At 51.1% G+C, this 27,533-nt stretch overlaps 1 protein-coding gene across 4 annotated transcripts in view; it reads left to right on the forward strand.

Annotated features, from left to right (window-relative positions):
• Positions 1-27,533, forward strand: part of IGSF3 (immunoglobulin superfamily member 3) — a 102,379-nt gene that overhangs the window by 59,117 nt on the left and 15,729 nt on the right. For 2 of the 4 annotated variants that reach the window (XM_019661462.1, XM_019661463.1), the window contains exons 4-9: positions 1-411; positions 5,790-6,179; positions 7,539-7,598; positions 9,982-10,383; positions 10,772-11,176; positions 26,923-27,333. In XM_019661462.1, coding sequence (XP_019517007.1) covers positions 1-411; positions 5,790-6,179; positions 7,539-7,598; positions 9,982-10,383; positions 10,772-11,176; positions 26,923-27,333 — 2,079 coding nt within the window. The remainder of the gene's footprint in view (positions 412-5,789; positions 6,180-7,538; positions 7,599-9,981; positions 10,384-10,771; positions 11,177-26,922; positions 27,334-27,533) is intronic. The other 2 variants (XM_019661464.1, XM_019661465.1) reach the window with 2 other exon arrangements.

Here is a 27,533-nt window from a genome sequence, read left to right on the forward strand (position 1 = left end):
TGATCCCAGACTCCCTGCAGACCACCGCCATGCCGCAGACTCTGCTCAAAGTGGAGCAGGACCCCCTGGAGCTCACATGCGAGGTGGCCGTGGAGACGTTCCAACACAGCCACCTGTCTGTGTCCTGGCTCCGGCAGAGAGGCAGCGAGAAGCCTGTGGAGGTCATTGCCCTGAGCCGAGATTTCGTGCTTCACTCCAGCAGCGAGTACGCCCAGAGGCAGAGCCTGGGGGAGGTGCGGCTGGACAAGCTGGGGAGCACCACCTTCCGCCTCACCGTCTTCCACCTGCAGCCTTCCGACCAGGGCGAGTTCTACTGTGAGGCCGCCGAGTGGATCCAGGATCCGGACGGCTCGTGGTACGCCATGACCCGGAAGCGTTCTGAGGGAACCGTGGTCACGGTCCAGCCCACAGGTCAGCCTCTCTATCCCACCGTCTACCCGGTGGGGAGGGTTGTCAGACACGGGGAGGGTGTGCAGACTCCTTCTGCAGTGACCCCTGAAAGGGCACTAGGTTTTCATGGGAAGTTAAAGATGGCCCTGCCCGTGCACCAGGGGGTGCTGAAGGACGTATCAGGCCCAGGGACCCTAATATTTGACCTGCCAGTGAGTCACAGAGAGGAGCTGCACAGACCGAATCCTGCTTACAGACATGGTTTCTTTAACCTACATGGCGTTTCACATTTTATTGAACTACAAATTCATTTTAAAAATTGGGAGATTTCACCTAAACCATTTGTGTCTTGTGACTGGGTTGCCATTAGATACGTGACCGCCCTCTTTGGTGACATGGCCCGCTTCAGGTACCAATCTGGTGTCATTTGTAGAAGACTTTTGAGATTAGGAGCCTTCCTTCCATCATAGATATGATATGACAAGCTAGAGAAATTTGGGTGTCAGTGATTATTTTTTATATTAATAATATTTTTATTGGTGGTGTTTTATAATTACCCAAATGCTTTGTCATGTATCACTCCACAGTCCCTCAGAGGTTCTGTGAGGTAAGTAGGTGGCAGGGAAGATGACAGATGCAGGTAGTTTTACAGCAGGGCCCCAGGAAGTCACGGGGTATGTTGTTGCCAGCCCGGAGAGTACCAGGTTCCACCGTAAATATTTCCTCAAGTGAAAGACCTGGAAAGGGGGTTCCCTGGGGAGGGTGTGTGATGTGTTTAGATCTGGGCCAAGGTGGTGGCAGCACCATGAGCTAAGATCCTCCCTGACTCCTTGCCTTATTCTCCCACAATGTCAGGCTGTACCCTGCAGAACCCCAAGTCCAGCCGTGCTCGAGTGGAGCTGAGAGCTGTTGCCTCGGCTGGGCTGGGGACAGGCCCTTCACGGGCCATTGGTCCCCCAGCTTTGGTTGAGGGTGGTCATCATGCTGTCATTGAGGTGCAGAGAGTGGCCTGAGAGAATTGCCTTGTGTAGTGCTGGCCTCTGGTGAGGCTACAGCTGTCCTGCTGAGTGGGGGTGTGCTTCGTGGGAGATGAGCTGGGGAATCTGAGGTGCAGGTGGGGTCCCCTCATCAGCACCTGTTTCTTGACCTGTCTGTCCCATTTGCTGCCATCAGCAGTCTTGGTCTTCTGCCACCTGTTCTTCTGGCTTTTGACCTACCTAACAGTGCAGGTTCCTGGGCTGGAACAGGACCTGTTCCTGAGTCAGGCTCCTGGGTGGGAACTAGGAAGCTGGGTTTCCACTGTGAAGGGTCATTCTGTGAAGCACAGCTCTATAGGGAACGGGGAAGAAGTGACTCTCTGGATATCTGATGGATGTGAGAGCTTTATTGAGAAGTCCTGGGCTCCTGGACAGGTAGCACTTTACCTGCTCTGTTGGACTTAGAGCATTTAGCAGCTTCTGGATCTTCTACTGTTAAGAAATCTACAGAAGGCTCTTTATTTAATATGTATCCTTTCTCTTCCTGCATGATTTTAAGATCAGCTTCAAATGCCTGCACCAAATGTTGAGTCTTAATGCTTTGAAATTAGGTTGCATCAGTTAATCTTTATTTTGATCTTACCAATTTGGAATTAGGAGTTTTTTAGTTTGCCCAGCCAATGTATCCAAACTAAGTCAGCAAAGGGAAAACTAGGTGAACAATAAGCCGATGAGTTCACTCTGGGTCACTGTGCTGTTCAGGCTCAGTGGTTACAGCCCCAGCTCTGCCGTTGTCTTAGCTCATTTCAGTAAACAGTAAGTCTCCACAGCACTGGAGGTGTGGTGGTAGCATTGGGGATTTGAAGATGAATAACACGCAGGGACCTTGCTAGTATGAAAGCAGTGGCTAAGCGGGGTGTGCTAAGTGCTGTGATAGCATATTATGTATCGAGTGCTCTGGGAACGCAGTTGATGTGAAGTGTTCTTACAACAACCGTTTCCCTGGATGAGATTGTGGTTAAGGCAAATCCAGGAAAACCAACACGTTTGGTGACTTGAGCTGAGTCTTGAAGCTTGAGGAGATGGCAGGAAGAGAAGCATAAAGGTACAAGTCTGTTTGACATGTCTGGCAAGTAGAGAGAAGTCAAGTATCAGTAGCTGTTGAGTTGCAGGCATGAGTGATGAGAGGAGAAAGGAACGGTAGCCTGAAGCCCGTGTATTGGAACTTGGCCTTGACTGCATGGACCAAGCGTTTGCAAGCTGTTCTTCTTGGGACCCTCAAAGCCTCTTCGAGGTGTCTGAGAAGTTGCACGTGGGTGTGCATGTGCCTGTGTGTACGTGTGCACGCCAGAGGTGCTGGAAGAAGGCATGTGACGGCCTCAGTGTTTCCCCCTTGATTCAACTATATGTTTTCTATGTTGAGCACCAAAAGATTTTGTATGAAAAAAGGAAGTCCTCCAACCCCCGCAGTAAAGTTTGAAAACCACTGCTGCAGATACTTGAAAGTGGGGGAATGGAGATTTTTAAGCAGGGAGTGACATAATCCAATGGGTCTAGAAGGAAAAAGACCATGGAGGCCACCTAGAAGTTGATTATACAGGTTTGGTGTGAAGTCGAGACAGCAGGTGGGAGAGACCAGGACTAGGAGCGTGGCAGGGGCCTGACAGCAGAGGACGGGGGCACTGTGGGAGGAGGAATCCCACTGTCTGAGGGGCTGGTACTCATGGTAATTCCTTGAACCATGATAGGTAGGGAGGGGGGAGGACATGCAAAGTCCTGCTGGAAAGTCTGCTTCCCCGTGAGTGTAGCCCTGGTTGTCTTTTTGTTTCTGTAAATTTTAGTCAAAGAGTCCATCCTGCAAGCAGACTCTTACAGAGACACTCAGCATGTGAAACACCAGCGTGTCATCAGACATAGAGTTCGACTGGAGTTTGAACTTGGGAATGATGAGGCCCCAGGAAAAGCCCATGGGGTACAAATAGGGAAGGGCCCAGGAGAACAGCAGCAGGAAGAGGGGGTCAGAGGAGCCGGTCCCACTGAGAGAGAGAAACAGAGTAGCCGGGCAAGCGAGAGGAGCAGCAGGACGGCAGGTGTCATAGAGCCTCAGGGAGACGACTGGTCCTCCAGAGGCCGACTCCCGCTTGAGAAAAGCTTTTGGTTGTGTTGGGGGGTTGGGAGAGGGAGTCATTAGTGACACTTGCTAGGTCAGTGAAATTTCAGTGAGCTGAGGAGTAAGGGGGTATTGGAAAAAGCATTAATCAATTTCAAGAGGTTTAATTGACTGGGTATAACCAAGGGCAAATCGCTATGCAGAAAGGAGGGTGACAGGCTGCACATCTTGTGTGTTCAAGCTGGGATCGCGAAGGCGTCACCAAGCCCCAGGGGGTTGCAGAAGAAGAAAGCCACAGCTGGCAGCTGGCCTAACTGAGGAAATGGGAAGGTCCGAGGTCTAGGGCATGCGATCGCACATCTTCAGTGGCATTTATGTTGAACGGGTGCTTTTTAAAAAAATTTTTATAACTATTGGGGAACAGTGTGTTTTCCCAGGACCCATCAGCTCCAAGTCAAGTTGTCCTTCAATCTTAGTTGTGGAGGGCGCAGCTCAACTCCAAGTCCAGTCGCCGTTTTCAATCTAGTTTTGGGGGGTGCAGTCCACCATCCCGGCAACCTTGTTGTTAAGAGCATGAGCTCTAACCAACTGAGCCATCTGTCCACCCATCAGCAGCTCAGCTCAAGGTGCCGTGTTCCTATCTAGTTGCGGGGAGCACAGCTCACCACCTGGCCGCCCCCCCCCTTTTTTTTAATCATTGATGTTGAGTTATAAAATATTGTAATTTGGTTGACCAGACAGCCAATACCTGGAAAACATGGCACAGTTCCACGTAGGTGTGTTCTTCTAGGCAGAGGGTGACAGAGCAAAACCTGCTGCTTTCAACCCATGTCTCTTAGGAGTGGTCTTCGGGGAAAGGAAAGCTGCGGCCGCAGCGATCACAGTGGAGGTGAGCCCGCCGGAGGCGCAGAGAGTTACTTGCTCGGTGAGGAAGTCTGGGTAATAAAGGAAGGAGAAAATTCACTAGGAAAAAACAGGTGTTTGCAGCTAGCCACTGGCCCCCGTGGGAGGGGAGGAGACGGAGAGCCTAAAGAATGGGCGGGTGCAAAGCCAAGGTGGGGCTGGCAAGAGCCATGTCAGAAGTACTCTCACGATTCTGGTTTGTCTTTGTTTTTTTCAGGGAAATAGGATTCTCATCTCTTGCAGAGTGCATGGGATGGGAGTGAAAATAGGACAGGGGTCTTGAAGATGGTTGTAGAGGCTTGGAAACGCCAGTGTAGGGAAGGCAACTGCGGTTGGAGCTAATGAACCTACAAGGAATTCAGACATCCATGTACTGTGATTCCCCCTCAGTGTTCTCTTTAGAGGAACCGAGCTAGAATTGGAAGGAGGAGGGACTTGGGCACTGGTTACAGCTAAGCCTCCCCTACCCAGGGTTCTGTAGTTCTGTTTTCTGGAACAAAATGTTCTCTCCAACCCTCGACTCCTTTGTCTTACCCCACCCCCCCACCTTCTGCCATGGGTGCCTGTGAGATACGGGAACAGTCCCATGGAAGTGACAGCACCATGCACCTTTACGTGGTGTGCTGGGACATCGTTCATGGCGATAAGCCCTTCGTGGGTCACCTCTCATGCCTGATTAAATACCCAACTCTTTGAAGGTGCTTGTGTTCACTGCCCATTCCAGAGGTGTTCTCGCTTTCAGCGGAAATAGGTGCTTTCCGACTCCATCTTTCTAAAGATTTAACAGGTGGAGACTAGTGAAAAGCCATCCGTTTTATTTTCCCTATGTAGGGTTTGTCTCACTTGTGTGTTATTTCCAGCATTCACATGGGGGTGGGGGATGCATTTCAATATATTATTCATTTTTGAGTATTTGTTAGGATTGGGGTCAGCATCTAGGTGACTGTGTCATTTTGTCTCAGAAACCTCAGTGGGGGAGGGGGGTCAGTCCAAAATATCCGCTGAAACTATGTGTAATCCTGTTGCTTAAATGGAGTTCTGGGTGTGGAGGTCAAGGCTAGACCTTTGCGATATGCCGTGTAGGCAATATTAGGAGTTCCGTACTGACTTTCGGGGGTCTGATCTAGGGTATTCGAAGCTATAGACAGAGCCTGTTGGTGTTGACTGGGATAAGAGGCCCTTCAGACTGTCTGAGTCTGGCTACCTTTGAGTTCCCTCTGTGATGTCCGAGGGTTTCTCAGGTCACCTGGCTGCGAGCTGGATTTTTCTCTCAGGACAGGTGTGGTGGCGCCTTGCCTGCAGCCATCATTGGAAAGAAGGCAAGGGTGGTGGGACTGTGCTGACGCAGTCTGGGTAGCTGGGGTCCTTGTTCACCCAGAACATGCCCGTTTTGTGATTTGTTTGCTCAGACAAAGAGTTCACCGTCCGGCTGGAAACAGAGAAGCGGCTATACACCATGGGGGAGCCGGTGGAGTTCAGATGCATCCTCGAGGCTCAGAACATTCCTGACCGATACTTCGCCGTTTCCTGGGCCTTCAACAGCTCGCTCATCGCCAGCATGGGGCCCAATGCCGTGCCGGTCCTCAACAGTGAATTTGCCCATCGGGAAGCCAGGGGACAGCTTAAAGTGGCCAAAGAGAGCGACAGCGTCTTTGTGCTAAAGATCTACCACCTGCGCCAGGAAGACAGCGGGAAATACAACTGTCGCGTGACGGAGAGAGAGAAGACGGTCACCGGGGAATTCATCGACAAGGAGAGCAAGCGCCCAAAGAACATCCCCATCATAGTCCTCCCCCTCAGTAAGTGGAGAGAGGCACTGCTTCCTTCTCGTCCTCCCGTGGTCTGGTCCAGTAGCATCACTGGAGAGAGGTTGGGGGCGGGGACAAGGAGAGCCGTGGTGGAGGGGAGGGAGGGGAAGCGGAGCTCGAGGGTGCAGGCTAGCACCCTCCTCCAGCTCACCTGCCCACACTTAGTGACCGCCCCCAGGTAGGCAGAGCATCAGGGCTGTGTTTGCAGCTGGAGGGGTCATCGCAGACCCAGGCACTAGCAACAGTGCCAGCTCAGCTGGAAGGAAAACCAGGAATTCAGGACAGCTGTTTGGTCCAATGTGCGGAATTGAGTCCCAGAAAAAGTGGGTACATGCCCATCTTGACATCTCACTTAAGAGGGTTGGTCTTGTACGGGAGGATTTTAAATCATAAAGCATATTATTAAGAAGGATTTGTTCTCTGGGTTTTGGGGGTTAGTGGGGTTGCCCAATTCCCTAACTGTCTCTTCCCTATTGAAAGTGTGTTTTTAAAAGTCAGTGCCTGGGACCTCTCATATCTTCATGGAGCATAGAGTTTTAAGGTGTGGCTGGTTTTCGAGGCTGCCTAGGTGGGCTCCTGGCCTCCATGTAAACTGGCATTGTCTGGGTTGGTCACAGTCATGGCTGGGTACTTGGGGGACTACCTATGTTTGCTCTTGTTGTGTTTAATCATCCATAGTACCAGGATGTTGTCATTAACATCTCATTTCTCTCACAGTTCTGTTTTTAGTAAAAAGAGAATTAAAGCTTATAATGCCCTGATTAAAAAAAAAAATAATGGTGAAGTGTTTAAACTAACCTTTAATCTTTTCTCAGCTGCTCAAACTGTTCTTTCTCTTACCCTTGTCATGATTCCTTTTACATTTTTATTTACACTTTTACATTTTTAAGATAGTTCTCTTCGAGTGTGAAGAAAAAAAATTGACACAGGGGTCTCGCCACTCTTTTTTCTTTTCTCACCAACAGGATTACTTTCTTTCATGCTTTTTGTTTTAATCCCACACACCTAATTATCTCAAAACTATTTTGTTTCTAGACTCCCCCCCTCTCCCTGTAATACCTAGCATGGTGCTTTGCATAGGATAGGTGCTTGCTGAATATTTGTAGAATTGAAACGGTGGAACGAATGCCCCCTCTCGCCACTGTTTTCCTATCAGTCAGTACTTGCCTCAGTAACCACGCACGGACTCTCTGCTTTGACATCTGCAACTAATCCCTCGTTGTTTTGTAAGGACCCAACGAAGGGCAGCCACACTGTTTACTTCCTGTATCTTTTGTGCTAAGAGATTTTCCCCAAACCCCTTCCAAGAACTTGTTTGATGATCTGTGGCCTGCTATATTGCTTTTCCAGCAGATGACTGGGTAGTTAAAGTCCCCCAGAACCACCAGATCCTGCCCCAAGGCCACTTGGGTAAGTCTACCAAAGAAAATGATCACATCGGGAATGGTGATAATACCTTGGATTTTTAATGGCGCTTTTCCTCCCCAAGAGCTGAAAGTGCTTCTGCATCTATCATCTCCGTCTCTGCTCCCAGCCCTGAACTCCCTGTAGAGGCCAGTATCGTACCCATCCTATGGAAGGAAGAAGCCAGAGCACCATCCCGAGAAGTGGTTCAGCTTGCATTGCATTAGAAATATTTGCTTCTACCGCCAAAGCCACTGCTCTGTGCTTATTAGCCTGTGCTACCTCATCAGCCTCCTGATTGGAAATTTCCTTTGTGAACATGCACTCAGATTCTCATTAGTACTGTCCTAGTTTGCACTTAATCTAGAGTGTTTTAAACTGTTGGCTGCCTTTGCTCAGACCCAGGAACACTTGTATAATAAATAGTCTCACCGGGCAGTGCAGCACCACGTCTATATTTGCCTGGTTTGTCTTCTCGGAGTTCCATGTTCTACCTGTGTTTTTTCCAGGCTTGCTGGATCAACAGAACACCAAACAGCAGCCCTCCTAATCCACAAGCCAGCGCTTACATAAGAGTCCCCTGGGGTGACAGTAAGGGGTGGGAGTGATGCCCTCTAAAGCCATTCTTCTGCTTCATGCAAGCAAAGGGATTTCTCCCCTTGATGCTGAAATTGCCCTGTTAATTCCCCACTTGGCAGTGATAACACTGGGGATAAGCCCTTCATCAAAAGAGGAATATTGTTACCATCCATGAGATGATGGAAAAGAATTACTTCATCTCGTATTTTCAGTGCCGTGACCCTGAAAAGTAGCCTTTGCATTTTGCACGTGAAAATTTGAAGTTTGGGCAGGTTAGGGAAGAACCCAAGATTACGGGGTCAGAGTTCAGGCCTGCCTGCCTTCAAGTCCATGTTGCAGCCACTAGTGATGTAGCTGCTGGCTAAGCAGGAGCTTTATCATCTCCATGAATCCTCTTGGTGTGGCTCCTGGGGAGGTTTCCCTCCTGGGAAAATCCTATTTCCCACCTTGTCCAGACCTTTTGTTTGTGTGAAACTCGCCCATTCAGACTGGGTAGCAGGCATACTCACCATAACAAGAGCCTCATGCAGGGGCTTGGTGCTCATCTTTGCCTGTTTCTGCCTGCAGGGGAGAGAGAGGGGAGTCGAGATTGATTCAAATGCATGGTCATGGGTGTGCGTGTATTTCCCCTCCGTAATTGGTTGTGCCTCTGAATCCGGGATTTGATTTAATTGATCAATTTCAAATTGTTATATGTGCTTTACGTGCGCGTGCCCAGAAAATTGGAGCCAAATTAGTTATGGGATTTTGTTTTCTTTCATACTTATGGCTTTTTGAACTTAATATAGATAATTATACGAAATAATATGTGCATGATTACGGTAGATGAAAACATCCACAATGTTTATAAACGATGTTTATAAAAACAAAGAATTACCGGGAATAGTACAGTGAATCATGATCATGGTGACTAATTTTTAAAAACCTCTGTGTGTTAGGTGATGTATATACATTGCCTGAGATACTTTAAAAAACTGCATGAGATAAATAACACTCTCGCTGTCTTACAGAAGAAGGTATATAGAGTTTAAATAATTCAATTGAGTGAGCTCATAAGTAGCAAAGGAGCAAAGGGAGTGAAGTCCTTACCCCCAACTTTGATTGGCAGAATGTTTCAAGGGCAAGAGCCCAGGAACCCCAGGGCTGAATGTGGACAGGCAGTGGTGAGCCAGTGGCTTTGTTCTGTTCCTCGGTGTTAATGAAAATACGAAAGCTCGCTCGTCACACACTCTGTGAAACTAGACCATCTGTGCCCATTATTATCCACAGCCAGGCACACATTATCTTCCAAATACATGCCATCATTTTTTTTTTCTACTTCCTAATATTGGCCTGAAGGACTCAAATGGCATGGTTTGGATGCCAGTTTTTATCTTACTGCTGTAGCAACGATTGGTGGAACGATTGAGGTGCAGTAGAATTTCTTGAGTAATTCAACTCCCTGAAAATCCAAATTGAAAATTCCTGAGCCCCAGCTGAACAGATGACCTGATAAGTTGTTTTGTGCCCTAAGCCTCATGTCATCGTGTTGTATTCATTAGGTTCTGATTCGGTCCCAGGTCTTAGACCCTCATCCTCCTAGTCTCCTGTGCATAGCGAAAGACCTGCTAGATTATCAGAGCTAAAATCATGGGGAGCAAGGCCCCAGAACCAGCCAGGGCTGACACAAGCAAGCGCCAGAGGGCCTTTATCCTCCAAGGATAAAGGATGACGTGAAGAGGATGACGTTTGCACCCATCCTTGTACATCTGTGGGGAGGGCGCCGTGGAGACCGGAAAGCCCCAGCGTGGCACTCTCTCCCTCTCCCCAGAGAGCAGCATCTTTGTGGAGGTGGCCAGCAATGCCAGCGTCATCCTTGAGGGCGAGAACCTGCACTTCTCCTGTAGCATCCGCACAGCGGGCCGGCCACAGGGCCGCTTCTCTGTCATCTGGCAGCTGGTGGACAGGCAGAACCGTCGCAGCAACATCATGTGGCTGGACCGGGACGGCACTGTGCAGCCGGGCGCATCCTACTGGGAGCGCAGCAGCTTCGGGTCTGTCCAGATGGAGCAGGTGCAGCCCAACTCCTTCAGCCTGAACATCTTCAACAGCAGGAAGGAGGACGAGGGCCAGTACGAATGCCACGTGACCGAATGGGTGCGGGCAGTGGACGGCGAGTGGCAGATCGTGGGGGAGCGCCGAGCCAGCACCCCTGTCTCCATCACGGCTCTCGGTAAGTAGGCGGCTGGAACCCTTTCAGTGGGACTGCTGGGGAGACTGCTCCCAGGTCAAGAACCTTAGCCTGACTTGTTATCAGTCAAGAGTCCTGGCAGGAAACAGAGGGGACCTTCAAAGGATTTAATCGAAGGAACCTTCTAGGGAAGTGCGGGCAGGGAACCAACAGTGCATGGTGGGGCACCTGGAGACTGGCCACAGCTGGAAGCTGTTCCCACTCCTGGGTCTGGGTGGTGGGAGTAAAGTAAGAATTCTGGCCAGATAAGCAAGGTCACTCAGCGGGAATGGTGGCCCCAAGTAGAGGAACATGGCCGCCTTCAAAAATGACACTGCCCTGAGAAAGCCAAGTGTCTCCTCTAGCTTGAGGCTCTCTGGTCTCTCTCCAGAAACGGGCTTTGCGGTCACAGCCATCTCGCGCACGCCGGGGGTGACCTACAGCGATTCCTTTGACCTGCAGTGCATCATCAAACCTCATTACCCATCCCGGGTCCCCGTGTCAGTGACGTGGCGGTTCCAGCCGGTGGGCACCGTCGAGTTCCATGACCTGGTGACCTTTACCCGGGATGGAGGGGTCCAGTGGGGGGATCGGTCGTCCACTTTCAGAACCCGAACGGCCATCGAGAAGGCCGAGTCCAGCAACAACGTCCGCCTGAGCATCAGCCGAGCCAGTGACACGGAGGCGGGCAAGTACCAGTGCGTGGCAGAGCTGTGGTGGCGCAACTACAACAACTCCTGGACGCGGCTGGCCGACAGGACCTCCAACCTGCTGGAGATCAGGGTGCTGCAGCCAGGTGAGCCACTAGGGGGCGCGCGTGGGCTGAGTGATGGACGCGGGGCGGCGACAGAGCGCCCCCCCATTGGGCCCTCGGCGTGGCTGCTTTTTATGTTGAGAAATTTCAAATCTGTAGGAAGTTGCAAGAATTATGTTCCTTTTTCTTGATGGCCAGTTGTTAATGTCTTATGGAACTTGTTGACTCCTTCTGTGGGTATTTTTTGTTGTTTTTGAACCATTTAAGGGTAAGTTGATGATGTCAGGTCACTTCCCCCTACAGACTTGAGCGTGTGTCTCCTGAGGACGCTCCCCACCTGGTGACACACCGTTATCAGACTGGGGATTTAACATGGTTATAGGACGTTACCAACATTTTCCCAATTGCCCCAAATCCCCTTTATAGTTTCTTCTTCTTCTAAACCAAGATCCAGTCAGGGCTCACATGTCCTTTTTAGTTGTCATGTCTCTTCAGAGTCCTTTAATCGAGAACAGTTCCCGGGGTGTGTGTGTGTGTGTGTGTGTGTGTGTGTGTGTGTGTGTGTGTGTGAGAAGACATTGGCGTTTGTGAAGGGTCCAGGCTGACTGTTTGGCTAGAAGCCCTGTCTTTACTTAATGTCTTTTCCTGTAATCCTTGCAACAGTGATGTGAATGAGGTACTATTGTCCCCTGTTTGCAGACAGAGAACCTCGGAGGGGAGAGGGAGCTTACTGACCTCCCTCACTGAGGACCTACTGTGTGCTAGGTGCTCAGGATTGGTTATTTTATTAGAATTTCGCAGCAACCCCAGGAAAGATTGAGTGACTAGCGTGGGTTCACGTAGCTGGTGATGGTGGAGCCAGGATTTGAACCCTCGCCTGCCTTTCTCCTGTGCTATTTCCCTGACCCAGGCCGTCCCTTCTCCCATAGAGCTGAGTCTCTCTCACAGCAGGTGGGGAGGGTGCGCTAATTTGGGGGCTAGCCAGGGGAGAGCTTTCTGCAAACACTGTCGCCTTCATCAGCCCTTCCCCTGACACAGGGGCATGGTTAAGTACATGCTGTGACTTTGGTTTCCTGGGTACCTGTCCCCATGTCCTGCTAGTTTAGAAGCTCGTGGTGGTGGTGGGGAGGGGGGGGGGTGAGGCCCAAGTCATTGTCCTGCACCCGGCTTGTCACCTGGCCCGAGGACAGGAGGGTGCAGACACCCCCGCAGTCAAGGGTAGGGTTGGGCAGGAGGTGACTTTGTAAAAACGCTTTCTGACCTTCTGACCTACCCACTTAGTGAAGGTGGTTTGAACACCTCACAGAAAGGATTTTTCTGCCTGCTCAAGCTATGGGTAGCACCCAACCCAGTCTGCTGGGCCACTTCAGACGATCACAGCACTGTTTTCAGCGATGTGAGGTGACAGCATAGTAATGTCTGGGTTTCCCCTTCACCTCTCCTTTACCCCCGTAGGAGTCCTGTTCTCTACCAGAGTTTGCAACAAGTGAATTGTATAAATGGACCATTCCTTGGCCATTTAGAGCCAAAACCTGGACGACAAGACGCTCAGGGAAGAGGCTGTTGTGCTTAAGTGGATTTTCAGGTTAATGGAGGGTTAAGCGGAGACCCCATTTCGTGTGAGCCCTTGTTGTGGAAAGTGCCGAGGGACGCACTGGCCTGCCCGACTGAGTAGAACCTCATAACAGTAATTGCACCTCTTGCGGTCTCCTCTGGCTCTCAAGGTCAGGGTTGTGAGCCGTAGTGCCCATCACAGGGCTCTGCAGCTGTGGCAGGCAGATGAAGCACTGACCCCAGGACCTTGCCTGATGTTGCCTTTTGGGATAAATCCCTAATATGTGCTTGTTTCTGTTGCTACTTGGAATCTAAGCCTGGAGCACAGCAGGAAGAAGAAGCAGTTCATTCATCGAAGGTTCAAGGTATTTGGATTCTGATCAGTTGATGTTGTTACTACAAGGGGATAAGGAATAAAAATGTGTTCAGTACCTCTTGGGTGCCAGGCTTTGTGCTTGGTATTTTTGTTTTCTTTTTCATTTCACCCAGCAATGAAATCATGTCTATGTTTGTATCCCAGTGTGGTTTCCCCAAGAGGAAACAAAGGCCCCCCAAGTAAAGTTTAGGAGGCAAGCCAGCTTGGTAAGTGGGACCTCAAGATTGGACCTGAGATTGGAGGCGAGGTCTCTCTGATTCCATGCATCTCCATTTCCCGTTATATCATTTTATTGCCTCCTGGGTATAAAAAGTAGCTGGAGAGTTAGGGGACTCAGGATCTGCTGGGAGGACTGCCTTTGTGTCTGGTGTGGCTGAGGCTGAGTGGGTTTGTTTGTGTTTTCACTGTCAAGCCGGAAGGAGCAGCGGCTGGCAGAAGACAGGGGCGCTGCCATGCTGGGCTTGTTTGTTGTAAGGCCTGTGCCCAAAGGTGGGCAGTAATGCACTCTTGGGGTCCTCTGGAGGCTGCAGAGAGCGGAGGTCGGGGCTGAGGCTGCACATATCCAGGGAGTGGCTGGGGCGTGGGAGAGTGCGTCCCTTAAGTGTTACTGTCTGTCCGTTATTAAATATTGATACATTTAGCACTTAATATTTTCCAAAGCGCTTCCTGTTTGTATTGCTTTCCCCCCGCACTCTGGTTGGTGCTGGGGCTCTTGTTCTCGGGGAAGGAGAAGTGGAAGAATACCAGAGGGCTGACTCTGTTGGAGGCTGTGTTGGGTACATGGTGTGTATTATCTCCCTCCATCTTCATGGCAACCCAAGAAGGAAGCTGTCGCTTTCCCATTGAATAAATGGAGTCGCTTAGGCTCAGATAGGGTCTGACTTGCTGAAGTTAAATGAAGAGTGAGTGGGAAGTTGGGATTTGAACCCAAGTGTACCTTCTTAAAAAGCAGTTGGGGGCCGGCCGAGTGGCGCGCTGGTTAGGAGTTGGCTTGGGACGCCAGCTCTGAGCAGCAGGGCCCCGATTCGGATCCCACATGAGGGCCAGTGATGCTGCGCCCTCTACAGCTAAGATGGTGAACAGCAGCTCAACCTGGACCTGGGCTGCCATGAGTTGCTGGCCATGGTGTAGGCTGCAGTGGGGTTGGCTGGCAGTGGGCGTGAGCTTTCGTGAGTTGCTGTGAGCCGCCGTGAGCTGCCATCCAATGGCCGGTGAGCAACTGCCTCACCCGGGAAGAGTGCAATGATCACAATACCAACATGGGCCAGTGAAGCGACGTCCTCCATAACTAGACTGAAGAACAAAAAAGGACAGCAACTTGTCTGTTCCCCTTTTGCAATTCCCCAACGCTGTTCCCTCCCCCAATTCCCCAATAAAATCTTTAAAAAAAAAAATCTGGACAGGTGATCTGGCTCCTGAGTCCAAGCTCTTAATTTTATTCTATTATGGTATTTTCTAGACAATTTTTTTTTCTTCTTCTCAGGACTCTTGTTTAGTACCTTGTGCTTTAATCTCTCCTCTCTATGGTTTACCATCCCTGATTTCCTGACCCCCTTTAGCAAATACTTAATTTTTTTTTTAAGTTGAGGTCACAAGGTACCCCCAGAGGTGCCTCAGGACGCAGTTTGCCAGTAGCATAGGGGTTTAGTTTGTGCCTCCTCTCACTCCTCTGTCTCTTCTCATTTCTGCCACAAGATGGCTTCAAAACTTGGGGACATCCGAGCTCAAAACCAGTTCTGGCTTCCCTTCTTTCTCCTCTCGCTCCACACCTTGCCCCTTCCAAACACGGGCTGTTACCCCTGCTCTGGTCTCTTCCATAGGAACACCCCCCACCGCCTGCCCCCCAACTCCTGTTTAAAATATTTTGTCGAACATTCTTAATCCAACAGAATCAGATAGAAACCCAGGGGCTGTTGGCTCACTCATGCTGGTCCATTTAGCTCAGTCTTATGCTGCTGATGTCATCTGCTCCCGGGAGCGTTCTCAGTGGTCTCTGCCCGAGACCAGTCCTTGCCAGAGCCACGCACGTACTGACGTGACCATGTCTCAGGTATTTGATTCACCAGAATCTCTGTCTGGATGCACGATCCACTTGTTGGTGATCTATTACTGACCATTCTACGTGCGTGCTTCCAATGCCACGTGCACATTCTCAAGGAAATCTTTGAGAAATTCCATCACTCCCCTTTTGTTGTTAATTTCACTTGGCCTTACTCCCACTGATGACAGTGTGACCCCCGAGGGGCATGTAGGCTAGACTGTAAGCCAGGTCAACATATTCGATTCTTAGTTCTTAATTCTTTTCTCTTTTTTTTTTTTTTTTAAAGATTTTTATTGGGGAATTGGGGGATTGGGAACAGCGCTGGGGAACTGGGGTAAGGGGAACAGACAAGTTGCTGTCGCCCTGCTCCTCAGTCTACCTGTGGAGGATGTCGCCTCACTTGCCCAAGTTGGCACCATCATTGCACTCCTCCCGGGCGAGGCAGACCAGTCGCCGGCTTCTGGACAGCCACTCACTGCGGCTGCTGGCCGCTCACGCTGGCTGCTGGCCACACATGGTAGCCCATGGCAACCCACTGCCACAGGGGTTGCAGCTTACGCCGTCGCCGGCGACTCATGGCAGCCCATCTCCAGGTTGAGCTGTTGTTCAGCATCCCAGATGTAGAGGGCAGTGTCACTGGCCCTCATATGTGGGATCTGAACCAGGGCCCTCTGGCGTCCCAAGCCAGTTCTTAGCCATCGCGCCACTCGCCGGCCCAATTCTTTTCTCTTTTAATTGTGAAGCACCCCTTTACTTTTTTCTGATTTGCTTTAGCACCAAAGACACCCCCCAATTACATATTCCTAAATACAGAAGCAATAAGGGAGATGTCAGCTCTCATTTTCCAAATGTTTACGACCCTACCTTGGTCTGGCTGTTAAGTATTGCACATTAAAATTGACAAAGCAATAAACGGGCTTCCAGGAGGACAGCCTCCGGTGTCGAAAGCCGACTTGTCAGGAGGTGTATTCTGCTGGGATTTCACTGATGGGTAGTCAGGATGAATATTTAATACCCTCTGCAGGATGCCAAATCCGTTTTCTCCAATTTCTTGCTGCTGACCTAGCAGGCTGGGAGAGCTGAGGGCTTTTTTTTTTTACTTCTGTGAGTCCAGGGCCAGTGTGACAGTGGCTGTCCTTGTCACAGCCTAGAAGGTGACAGGCTGCCTCATCCCTGCTTTCTTTCAAGAGAACCTGGGGTTCTCCTTCCACCCCATGTACACGAGGCTCAGAGATGGAGTGAGCAGGAGGGCGAGAGCCCCAGATGAGCCCCCAGCCCTTTGCCACCCTCAGGCCTTGTTGTCATGGTGACTCAAGGTACACCTGTTTGGAGTCAGCGAGCTGGCCTGCTCTGGCTGCAGACAGGGCTCGGCTGGTTACTCCTAATTAGCTCTTTCCACCTCCAGTCTTTTGCTCCTTTCTCCTTGCTCCTCCTCCCAGTGCCATCTGCAGGCATGTTTGAGCACCTACTATGTGCCAGTGTCCATGTTGGGTGCTGCAGCTGCAGAGATGGGTGTGTCACGTTCCTGCCTCATGGGCTGTTTGGCGGCCTGGGAAGACAGAAGTGCAGGGAACTGTTTCAGGGGTGGTGGTAGAGCCAGCTTAGGGTGTGGGCCCCGGGCCGGGAGGGGTTTGTCCCCAGGCAGGTTGGCAAGGGCCCGGGGAGCCCCTTTTATATCCAGAACCGTGGAGGGTCACCATCCGTGATGGTTAAAAGCAAGGACAGACCAGCCTGGGTTTGAATCCCAGCTCTACCTGTGGTGTGACCTTGGGCACAGGTCTGTATAAAATTGAGGATAATCATATTTATTTCATAGGACTGGTGAAAGTCAAATAGTTACTATTTATAAAGCGCTGAGACCAATGTTCAGCAGATAGGATTATGTAAGTGTGTTAAATAAGAATATTCAGAACTGGGCAATTAGAACTTTAGATCATACTCCTATAAACCTTTTTTACAACAGTTCGTAATCATCCCTTTACTACTTTAAAGTGAAATTCATAGGCAATCTAACATTTCTACTCACAAAACCTTTAAAAATGGTTACGATGGCCTAATCGTGGAATAAAGGAGGAAGGTTTCAGAAAGCAGTTCATAATGTAATAACATAATGCGCTGTAACCCGTCGGCACTCGGGGGCCATCACGTTGGGAGGCAGGTACTTCGGTGGAGGCAGCAGCCGGGCAGCGGGCAGCGGGCAGCGAGTCTGCCCCGAGGACAGCGGCGTTGTCAGCTCCGCCATGGCACACAGCGCTCCCGTCTGGGACAGAGATTCCCAAATCGTGAGCAAGGCTTGTGACAATACTGAACAAAGCAAAGGGAACCCTCCCTTGCTTTACCTTGCATATATCAAAGCTACGCAAAAACACAAAAACAAAAACACCCCAGTATTATGTTGATTGTAAAACGCAAGCAGGTTCTAGGATCAGAGACAGAGCTTTCACCCGTATGAATGTCATTTGAAAGTCATGCAGGACCTGAGGTGGAGTTTGTTGCATGGAGTCATCTCAGATATGGGTTTCCATCTATGCTGGCTCTAGTTCATTAAGCACCTGGCAACAGAAGACTGCCCACAGATGTCTGTGATGACCCTGGGGGGGTGTTCCGTGTTGAGAGCTGCGGTGTGGGGAGCCCTAAGCAGGCTGTAGGCGGAGGACAAGTTCCTGGCTGCAGCTTAGGAAGCGCTCCCTGGTGGGGGCTGAGGCTGGAGGCAGGGAGACTGGGATACAGGTGAAGTATTAGGGCCTTAAATAGGGCAGGACCATGGGGAGAAAGGCGAGCAGGGGTCTGAGGGCAGTGCTAAGGGCGCAGGGCCTCTTTCAGGGTGCTAACTGCTTGGCAGGCGCGGGCCTTGGAGTGGGTGGTTCTCTCTCTCTCTCCCCCCCTCCCTCTTGCTCCCTTTCCCTCTCTCTCTTTCCCTCCCTCCCTCCCTCCCCCCCCTTCTCTCTCCCCCCTCCATACACACATACAAACCACATTCAGAGAGTTACAGTGTAGGGCACAGAGATGTTCAATGAAGAATGTTNTTTTTTTTTAAGTTGAGGTCACAAGGTACCCCCAGAGGTGCCTCAGGACGCAGTTTGCCAGTAGCATAGGGGTTTAGTTTGTGCCTCCTCTCACTCCTCTGTCTCTTCTCATTTCTGCCACAAGATGGCTTCAAAACTTGGGGACATCCGAGCTCAAAACCAGTTCTGGCTTCCCTTCTTTCTCCTCTCGCTCCACACCTTGCCCCTTCCAAACACGGGCTGTTACCCCTGCTCTGGTCTCTTCCATAGGAACACCCCCCACCGCCTGCCCCCCAACTCCTGTTTAAAATATTTTGTCGAACATTCTTAATCCAACAGAATCAGATAGAAACCCAGGGGCTGTTGGCTCACTCATGCTGGTCCATTTAGCTCAGTCTTATGCTGCTGATGTCATCTGCTCCCGGGAGCGTTCTCAGTGGTCTCTGCCCGAGACCAGTCCTTGCCAGAGCCACGCACGTACTGACGTGACCATGTCTCAGGTATTTGATTCACCAGAATCTCTGTCTGGATGCACGATCCACTTGTTGGTGATCTATTACTGACCATTCTACGTGCGTGCTTCCAATGCCACGTGCACATTCTCAAGGAAATCTTTGAGAAATTCCATCACTCCCCTTTTGTTGTTAATTTCACTTGGCCTTACTCCCACTGATGACAGTGTGACCCCCGAGGGGCATGTAGGCTAGACTGTAAGCCAGGTCAACATATTCGATTCTTAGTTCTTAATTCTTTTCTCTTTTTTTTTTTTTTTTAAAGATTTTTATTGGGGAATTGGGGGATTGGGAACAGCGCTGGGGAACTGGGGTAAGGGGAACAGACAAGTTGCTGTCGCCCTGCTCCTCAGTCTACCTGTGGAGGATGTCGCCTCACTTGCCCAAGTTGGCACCATCATTGCACTCCTCCCGGGCGAGGCAGACCAGTCGCCGGCTTCTGGACAGCCACTCACTGCGGCTGCTGGCCGCTCACGCTGGCTGCTGGCCACACATGGTAGCCCATGGCAACCCACTGCCACAGGGGTTGCAGCTTACGCCGTCGCCGGCGACTCATGGCAGCCCATCTCCAGGTTGAGCTGTTGTTCAGCATCCCAGATGTAGAGGGCAGTGTCACTGGCCCTCATATGTGGGATCTGAACCAGGGCCCTCTGGCGTCCCAAGCCAGTTCTTAGCCATCGCGCCACTCGCCGGCCCAATTCTTTTCTCTTTTAATTGTGAAGCACCCCTTTACTTTTTTCTGATTTGCTTTAGCACCAAAGACACCCCCCAATTACATATTCCTAAATACAGAAGCAATAAGGGAGATGTCAGCTCTCATTTTCCAAATGTTTACGACCCTACCTTGGTCTGGCTGTTAAGTATTGCACATTAAAATTGACAAAGCAATAAACGGGCTTCCAGGAGGACAGCCTCCGGTGTCGAAAGCCGACTTGTCAGGAGGTGTATTCTGCTGGGATTTCACTGATGGGTAGTCAGGATGAATATTTAATACCCTCTGCAGGATGCCAAATCCGTTTTCTCCAATTTCTTGCTGCTGACCTAGCAGGCTGGGAGAGCTGAGGGCTTTTTTTTTTTACTTCTGTGAGTCCAGGGCCAGTGTGACAGTGGCTGTCCTTGTCACAGCCTAGAAGGTGACAGGCTGCCTCATCCCTGCTTTCTTTCAAGAGAACCTGGGGTTCTCCTTCCACCCCATGTACACGAGGCTCAGAGATGGAGTGAGCAGGAGGGCGAGAGCCCCAGATGAGCCCCCAGCCCTTTGCCACCCTCAGGCCTTGTTGTCATGGTGACTCAAGGTACACCTGTTTGGAGTCAGCGAGCTGGCCTGCTCTGGCTGCAGACAGGGCTCGGCTGGTTACTCCTAATTAGCTCTTTCCACCTCCAGTCTTTTGCTCCTTTCTCCTTGCTCCTCCTCCCAGTGCCATCTGCAGGCATGTTTGAGCACCTACTATGTGCCAGTGTCCATGTTGGGTGCTGCAGCTGCAGAGATGGGTGTGTCACGTTCCTGCCTCATGGGCTGTTTGGCGGCCTGGGAAGACAGAAGTGCAGGGAACTGTTTCAGGGGTGGTGGTAGAGCCAGCTTAGGGTGTGGGCCCCGGGCCGGGAGGGGTTTGTCCCCAGGCAGGTTGGCAAGGGCCCGGGGAGCCCCTTTTATATCCAGAACCGTGGAGGGTCACCATCCGTGATGGTTAAAAGCAAGGACAGACCAGCCTGGGTTTGAATCCCAGCTCTACCTGTGGTGTGACCTTGGGCACAGGTCTGTATAAAATTGAGGATAATCATATTTATTTCATAGGACTGGTGAAAGTCAAATAGTTACTATTTATAAAGCGCTGAGACCAATGTTCAGCAGATAGGATTATGTAAGTGTGTTAAATAAGAATATTCAGAACTGGGCAATTAGAACTTTAGATCATACTCCTATAAACCTTTTTTACAACAGTTCGTAATCATCCCTTTACTACTTTAAAGTGAAATTCATAGGCAATCTAACATTTCTACTCACAAAACCTTTAAAAATGGTTACGATGGCCTAATCGTGGAATAAAGGAGGAAGGTTTCAGAAAGCAGTTCATAATGTAATAACATAATGCGCTGTAACCCGTCGGCACTCGGGGGCCATCACGTTGGGAGGCAGGTACTTCGGTGGAGGCAGCAGCCGGGCAGCGGGCAGCGGGCAGCGAGTCTGCCCCGAGGACAGCGGCGTTGTCAGCTCCGCCATGGCACACAGCGCTCCCGTCTGGGACAGAGATTCCCAAATCGTGAGCAAGGCTTGTGACAATACTGAACAAAGCAAAGGGAACCCTCCCTTGCTTTACCTTGCATATATCAAAGCTACGCAAAAACACAAAAACAAAAACACCCCAGTATTATGTTGATTGTAAAACGCAAGCAGGTTCTAGGATCAGAGACAGAGCTTTCACCCGTATGAATGTCATTTGAAAGTCATGCAGGACCTGAGGTGGAGTTTGTTGCATGGAGTCATCTCAGATATGGGTTTCCATCTATGCTGGCTCTAGTTCATTAAGCACCTGGCAACAGAAGACTGCCCACAGATGTCTGTGATGACCCTGGGGGGGTGTTCCCTGTTGAGAGCTGCGGTGTGGGGAGCCCTAAGCAGGCTGTAGGCGGAGGACAAGTTCCTGGCTGCAGCTTAGGAAGCGCTCCCTGGTGGGGGCTGAGGCTGGAGGCAGGGAGACTGGGATACAGGTGAAGTATTAGGGCCTTAAATAGGGCAGGACCATGGGGAGAAAGGCGAGCAGGGGTCTGAGGGCAGTGCTAAGGGCGCAGGGCCTCTTTCAGGGTGCTAACTGCTTGGCAGGCGCGGGCCTTGGAGTGGGTGGTTCTCTCTCTCTCTCCCCCCCTCCCTCTTGCCCCCTTTCCCTCTGTCTCTCTCTCTCTCTCTCCCCCAGGTGCCCTCCCTCCGGTCTCTCCCAGCCTCCTGGCCGCCTTACTTTACTAAGTTTGAAAAGCCTCTGCTGTCCAGCCCCTGGCCCCCGTGTTCCTTACATGACTGATTCCTGTGGTAAGCTTGAACACAGAACAGTGCCTCCCTTCTCCCCTCCAGCACTCCCTCACCGCCTGTGTCTCCTCACCTGCTACCTTCTGGCTTCTGCTGGTACCACTGCACCGAAGCTGCCGTCCCCAGAGCTACCTGAGGCCACCTCACCACCACACCTGTGGTTCTCAGCTCAGCGTGCATCACGCTGGGCCCCACCTGGGGCACTGGTGATTCTGTGCTCTCAACAAGTCCCCAGGTGGCGGTGGTGATGTTGCAGGGACACCGACCGCATCCTGACAGCCAAGGGGGTCAGGGTCTGGAAGGCGCGCCAGGCTCCCCGTCTGGCAGACACCTTCCTGGCTTCCTCCACCACACCTGACCGCGTGTTCTTCCCTGAAGACGGTGCACAGGGTGTTCACCTATCCCCTCTCTCTGGGGTGCCCTTTTACTCTCCTCTGCCTGGGGACCACCTACTCACTTGTTTTTCAGGGCTTAGCTTAAATGTCACATACTTTCTGAAAAGTTCTCACCCTCCTGTCAGAACCAGGATTCAATGCCTTTCCTTTACAATTCCCATACCGCCAAGAAAAGGTGAATCACATCTTTATTCAGCCATTCATTTATTAATCTGATTAGCAAGTGATTGGGTCATAGTCTCTGCCCTTCAGATGCTTATAAATTAGGAAATATAAGACCTTCAAAAAAGTAACTTCGTCAATAAATCAACAAACAGCAAGTGCTAGCGAGGATGTGGAGAAAACGGAAGCCTCATGCACTGTTGGTGGGAATGTAAAGCAGCACAGCCTCTGTGGAAACAGTATGAAGGTTCCTTTAAAAATGAAAAGTAGAGGCACTTCTGAGTTGGTGAACACCTCAGTGTGCTCAGAGGGTGGCATGGCCGCCCTGAGGGGGCATGGAAACTCCATGCCCTGCCCGCCTCCATACCTTGCCCTATGCACCTCATCCATTTGGCTGTTCCTGTATTGTATTCTTTATACTAAACCAGTAAACATAAAAAAAAAAAAAAAGTAGAGCTGCTATATGATCTAGCAATTCCACTTCTGGGTATTTATCCAAAGAAAACAAAACCACTAATTTGAAAAGATATCTGCACTCCTCTGTTCATTGCAGCATTACTAGTAATAGCCAAGATGTGGAAGCAACCTAGATGTCCATCAATAGATGAATGGATAAAGATGTAGTGCATATGGAATATTACTCAGCAATAAAAAAGAATGAAATCTTGCCATTGGCGACAACGTGGATGGACCTAGAGATTATTATGCTAAGTAAAATAAGTCAGACAAAAATATATGATCTCACAATATATGTGGAATCAAACCAAACAAAACAGAAACAGAGACCCATGGATATAGAGAACAAGCTGATGGTGGCCAAAGGGGAGGGGGGGGCAGATGGGAATAAAGAAAAGAGAAAACATTTTAAATTGAAATTTATAAAAAAAAGGAGGGGAGGAGGACTTTGTCTCAGAGCAAAATGGTACTAAGTAGTAATTCCCTGCTCTGAGATTTGGTACAATCGGGATGAGCTTGGGAATGAAAAGAGCTTAGCCCACGCCAGGAGACATGGTGACTGCAACAGAAGGTGCTGCTAATTTAAAGACGAGTGAAAGGAGTCCCCTTCCATCCACCCTCCCTCACTTGGGTGTGGCCCCATCATCACTGGGACTCCCAGACTCCCTGGCACCCCAGCAGCTGGGACGGGAGGGGACACAGCTATGAGAGCATCAGCCGAAAAAGAAATTAGCGTCACCTTAGGCAGTATGTCACAGAGCTCCAGCGGGGTTTTGGGGAGTCCCTTACTGATGGGAGAAGTGAATTATGAGTGGGAAGTGCACACACCAGGTGGAGTGTGCAGGGTGGGAGGCTGACTGACGCAGCACCTGCTCGTCTCGTTCCTTCTGCCACCTGCCACCTTCAGACCACCCTGTCCTGGCTGTAACACAGCAGCCTCTCCTATAATGCAGAATACACACTTCTGCGCATTTCCATCAGAGGCCTAGGAAGGAAACTCCAGATGCAGAAAGAAAGGGCCCTTCCCGCAGACAGGCTACAGCCTGGCTCCTGGAGTCGTGAGGTGCCCGAGAAGGTGTGAGCTGGAGTCTGTGCTCGCAGGTGAGGCCTCACCGGCTCACAGCCTCTCTGACCCTTCATCCTGCCTCTTCCTCCCGCCGATTCATTGTGGGCGATGAGCCCGGTCTCTGTCCTCAGCCGCTTTCCTTTCACCTCTCACTGTATGGCCTCGCTAAGTCCTGTCACTCACACACAGCCAAGCCCAAGGTTTCTCAGGCTTTAAGGTGCATATGAATTACCTGGGGATCTTGTTAAAAGGCAGGTTCTGATTCAGAAGGTCTCAGGGTGGGAGTGGGGGTCAGGGGGAGGGTGCTGCCAGCCTGCATTTATAACAAGCTACCAGGTGACACAGATGCTTCCGGCCCACGGACAGCATTTTTAGTAGCAACCTCGCCCCTTAAACATTTGACAGTTTTCCATCTAATGAGCTTAGAACGTGGGACTGAGCCCAGAAACCAAAAAAAAAAAAAAGGGCATAGTGAAAATGGACTGCATGTTTATTCTCTACTGGGCTCCATGCTAATCTCTTTCTAGAGACTGGGTGCTTTTAACCTTGCAGATGAGAACCCCTCAGGTCCTTAAGGGGGCTCCGCTCTCTTAACTGTGGAGGAATGCGATGCAAGTGGGCCACACACCGCCCAGGGCACAGAGTGCTTCCTAATTAGTCATGGAGGCTGCGGTCTCCTCAGGGCTTCAGGAAAGGTCCTCCCTGCCCTTGAGATGTGCGAGGAAATTCCGAGCACAGAACAGGAGCTGACCCCTCACCCACCTGCCAGGCGTGCACCAAATCTCAAAAATGCTTCTCTTTCAAGCTTTTCCACACTTCACAATATTTTGACATGGGGAGGAAAATAAAAATGGCAATGCTTTGGAACATTTCTCTTCCTTGGATTCTCGTCCTCAGGACCATGTGACCGAATTGAAGTGTAGTCATAGGATTCCAGGGTAACATATGCAGTTACTATAGCAATTGAGGTTTCCTTAGTAACAGTTGCAAAAATAATCTGGCCGCAATTAATAATACATTTTAAAGCTTCTTCTACTCGACACTGAACAAACCCAGTTTTTTTGGCCAAGGACCGTGATCTTTCAGGCGGCGTCATGTGCCTGGTACAGAAGTCATTCGCAGGCGGTGGATTGGGCTGGAGAGGAGCGCAGAGGGCCTGGTTGTTTCAAGTGTTATAGGAACGGTCGGAAAAGCCGACCGGTGAGCTAATGTGACTCTAGTGTCCAGAGCTTGCGCGCTTACTAGTAAACCCGGCCCTGGACTCCAGGGCGCCCTGGAGGACTTTGTGTTTGAAGAAGGGAGAAGGCAGGAGAAAAGATGAACCGGAAGAGTGGGGCATGGGACGAGGGAGTGCTTTCAAATCCATGCTTGCTGTGTTATTGATGTCTCGAAGAGGTGTGTAGGTATGTGAATTCAGGGGTCTTTGTAAAGAGCATCACCTGAGTTTCCACCGGGTGACGGATGTGTCCTCAGAGTTAGTTTTGCAGCAGTGGCGTTGGGTGTCAGACCCTGCCATACCTTCACTCATGAATCCTCTCAGCCATTCAGAAAGCGTCGTCTGTGTGTTATCAGGGCCCCCAAGGGACAGCCTTGGGCTTTGAAAAGTTTCAGGTGCTTTGGCGCATAGGACTCGGACCTTGATGCCGACTTTCCATGCCGCTCTAAGCGAGCCAGCCGGACAGCGCTGACAGAGGAGCCCAGGCACAATCAGTGGGCTCAGTCGTGGGTCTGGATCAAGAGACCAGCAGGGGTGCTGGACATGGACCCAGGCCCTCCGGGCAGGCCGACTGGAGGCAGCCCGGCTCCCCTCCTTGTCAGGGTGTGTGCCTTGCTCCGGGTTTCTTCTCAGCTGGTGAGTGGCTTACTCTCGAAAGACGAAGTGGTGTAAAGAGAGGCATGGATGTGGAATGGAAGGGTGCTTTTACTATTAGCTCACAAAGAGGAACTTGGAATTGCGGCTTTTTTCAGTAGGGGAAGGATGGTGGGTAGAGGGAGGCAGAGCCAAGTGTAATAATGATGGAGTGGGTACAATCTCAAATTACCTTCATGAGATATATTTCATTACACCGTGGCTTGTTGCCACCTTAAAGGCAAGCGCAGTCATTAATTAGCAGGTGGGTACACTCTGAGCCGCCCCCCCTTTGGTTTCGGAGCAAGATGGCGAGGGAGGGGGAGGCTGGCGTTGGCTCTGATCTGTCCTGTTGCTCATCCTTTTTTCTCAGCCTTCCCGCTCACCCCCACACTCCAGCAAGGTCGCCCCAGCATCTTCTAGCTGCCTGCTGCTGTGTTTCTCCAGCGTGCTTGCTTTCCTCACCCACTCACTCCCATATCTCAGCAAACATTGACTGAGCGCTTTCTGAATCCCAGGCACCGTGCCCAGCTCTCGCGCTGCCGTGATGAGACCGTTCTCTTGGCAGGACTGTCTCATTCCTGATTCTTCCAGGCCTCCCCAGCCCTTCGCCTCATGAGGGGGCACAGTGGGCACACTCTGAATATTTACAGATTGAATAGCAAAAGCTTGAACTCTGCCCTTGGGGAGCTCACAGACTAGGAAGGAAGAGAGACGTAAGGAAAACCAGCCTGAAGGTACATCCGGGGTGCTGATGGAAGCACAGAGGAGGGGCACCTAGCTCAGTGGGAAGGAAATGGGGTGCAGACCACAGGAGGAGTGGAGAGAAGGCTCAGAGGGGAGATGGCAGAAGGAGACAGGGTGACAGGACAGCTGAGCAGAGACCAGAGCTCAGGGAGAAACTCCATGGGGGTTGGGGCTTGAGAGGTCACGAGAACCGCGTCAGGACACTAGTGTGAGGGCCAGGTCCTGCAGGAACTTTGTACTGGGAAATGGAATTTTTTTTCTCTTTATAACCTGAAAGCAGTTGGTAGCCATTAAACATTTCAAGCAGAGAAATGATGTGGGTAGATTTGCATTTTAGCTGCATCCCGCGGGAGGTTGTGTGAGGCAGGGGGAGATGGTGAGAGCCTAAGGAGGGTGGTGAGGCAAGGAGGAGGTGCGTGGAGGGATGTGTGGGGCGAACTCAGCTCCCTGCTGCTTTCCTCACACTGAGCTGCGCTTTGGAGGGAGTCCTTCTGTGGCCTGTCCTCCAGGAACCACCTGGGAGCCGGGAGGTGAGGTTTGGGACGGGCCATGTTTCCAGGGGTGCGTGGTGACCCTGCTGAACCCCTTCCCTTTGCTTTGCAGTCACCAAGCTGCAGGTGAGCAAATCAAAGAGGACCCTCACCCTGGTGGAGAACAGGCCCATCCAGCTGAACTGCTCCGTCAAGTCGCAGACCAGCCAGAACTCGCATTTTGCCGTGCTCTGGTATGTCCACAAGCCCTCGGACGCCGACGGCAAGCTTATCCTCAAAACCACGCACAACTCTGCCTTCGAGTACGGCACCTACACCGAGGAGGAGGGCCTGCGAGCCAGGCTGCAGTTTGAGAGGCACGTATCCGGGGGCCTGTTCAGCCTCACGGTCCAGAGAGCCGAGGTCAGTGACAGCGGCAGCTACTACTGCCACGTGGAGGAGTGGCTGCTGAGCCCCAACTATGCCTGGTACAAGCTGGCTGAAGAGGTCTCGGGGCGCACAGAAGTCACCGTGAAGCAGCCAGGTAAGGACCGGGGGTGCAGCCATCCTGGGCCAGGGGGTTCAGTGCAGAGAGATGGCCGGGGGTGGCAGGGCTCCGCGGGGTCCATGTCCACAGACCGTCCTCGTGCCATGTGGGCCCGCCCCCTTTGCCTACAGTGGGTCCTGGTGCTGCTGGCAGGCTCAGCAAAGCACCCCTGGCCTGCTGTTGCGGACAGCATCTTC

Source organism: Hipposideros armiger, unplaced genomic scaffold (genome assembly GCF_001890085.2).
Source record: "Hipposideros armiger isolate ML-2016 unplaced genomic scaffold, ASM189008v1 scaffold_349, whole genome shotgun sequence".
NCBI lineage: Eukaryota > Metazoa > Chordata > Mammalia > Chiroptera > Hipposideridae > Hipposideros > Hipposideros armiger.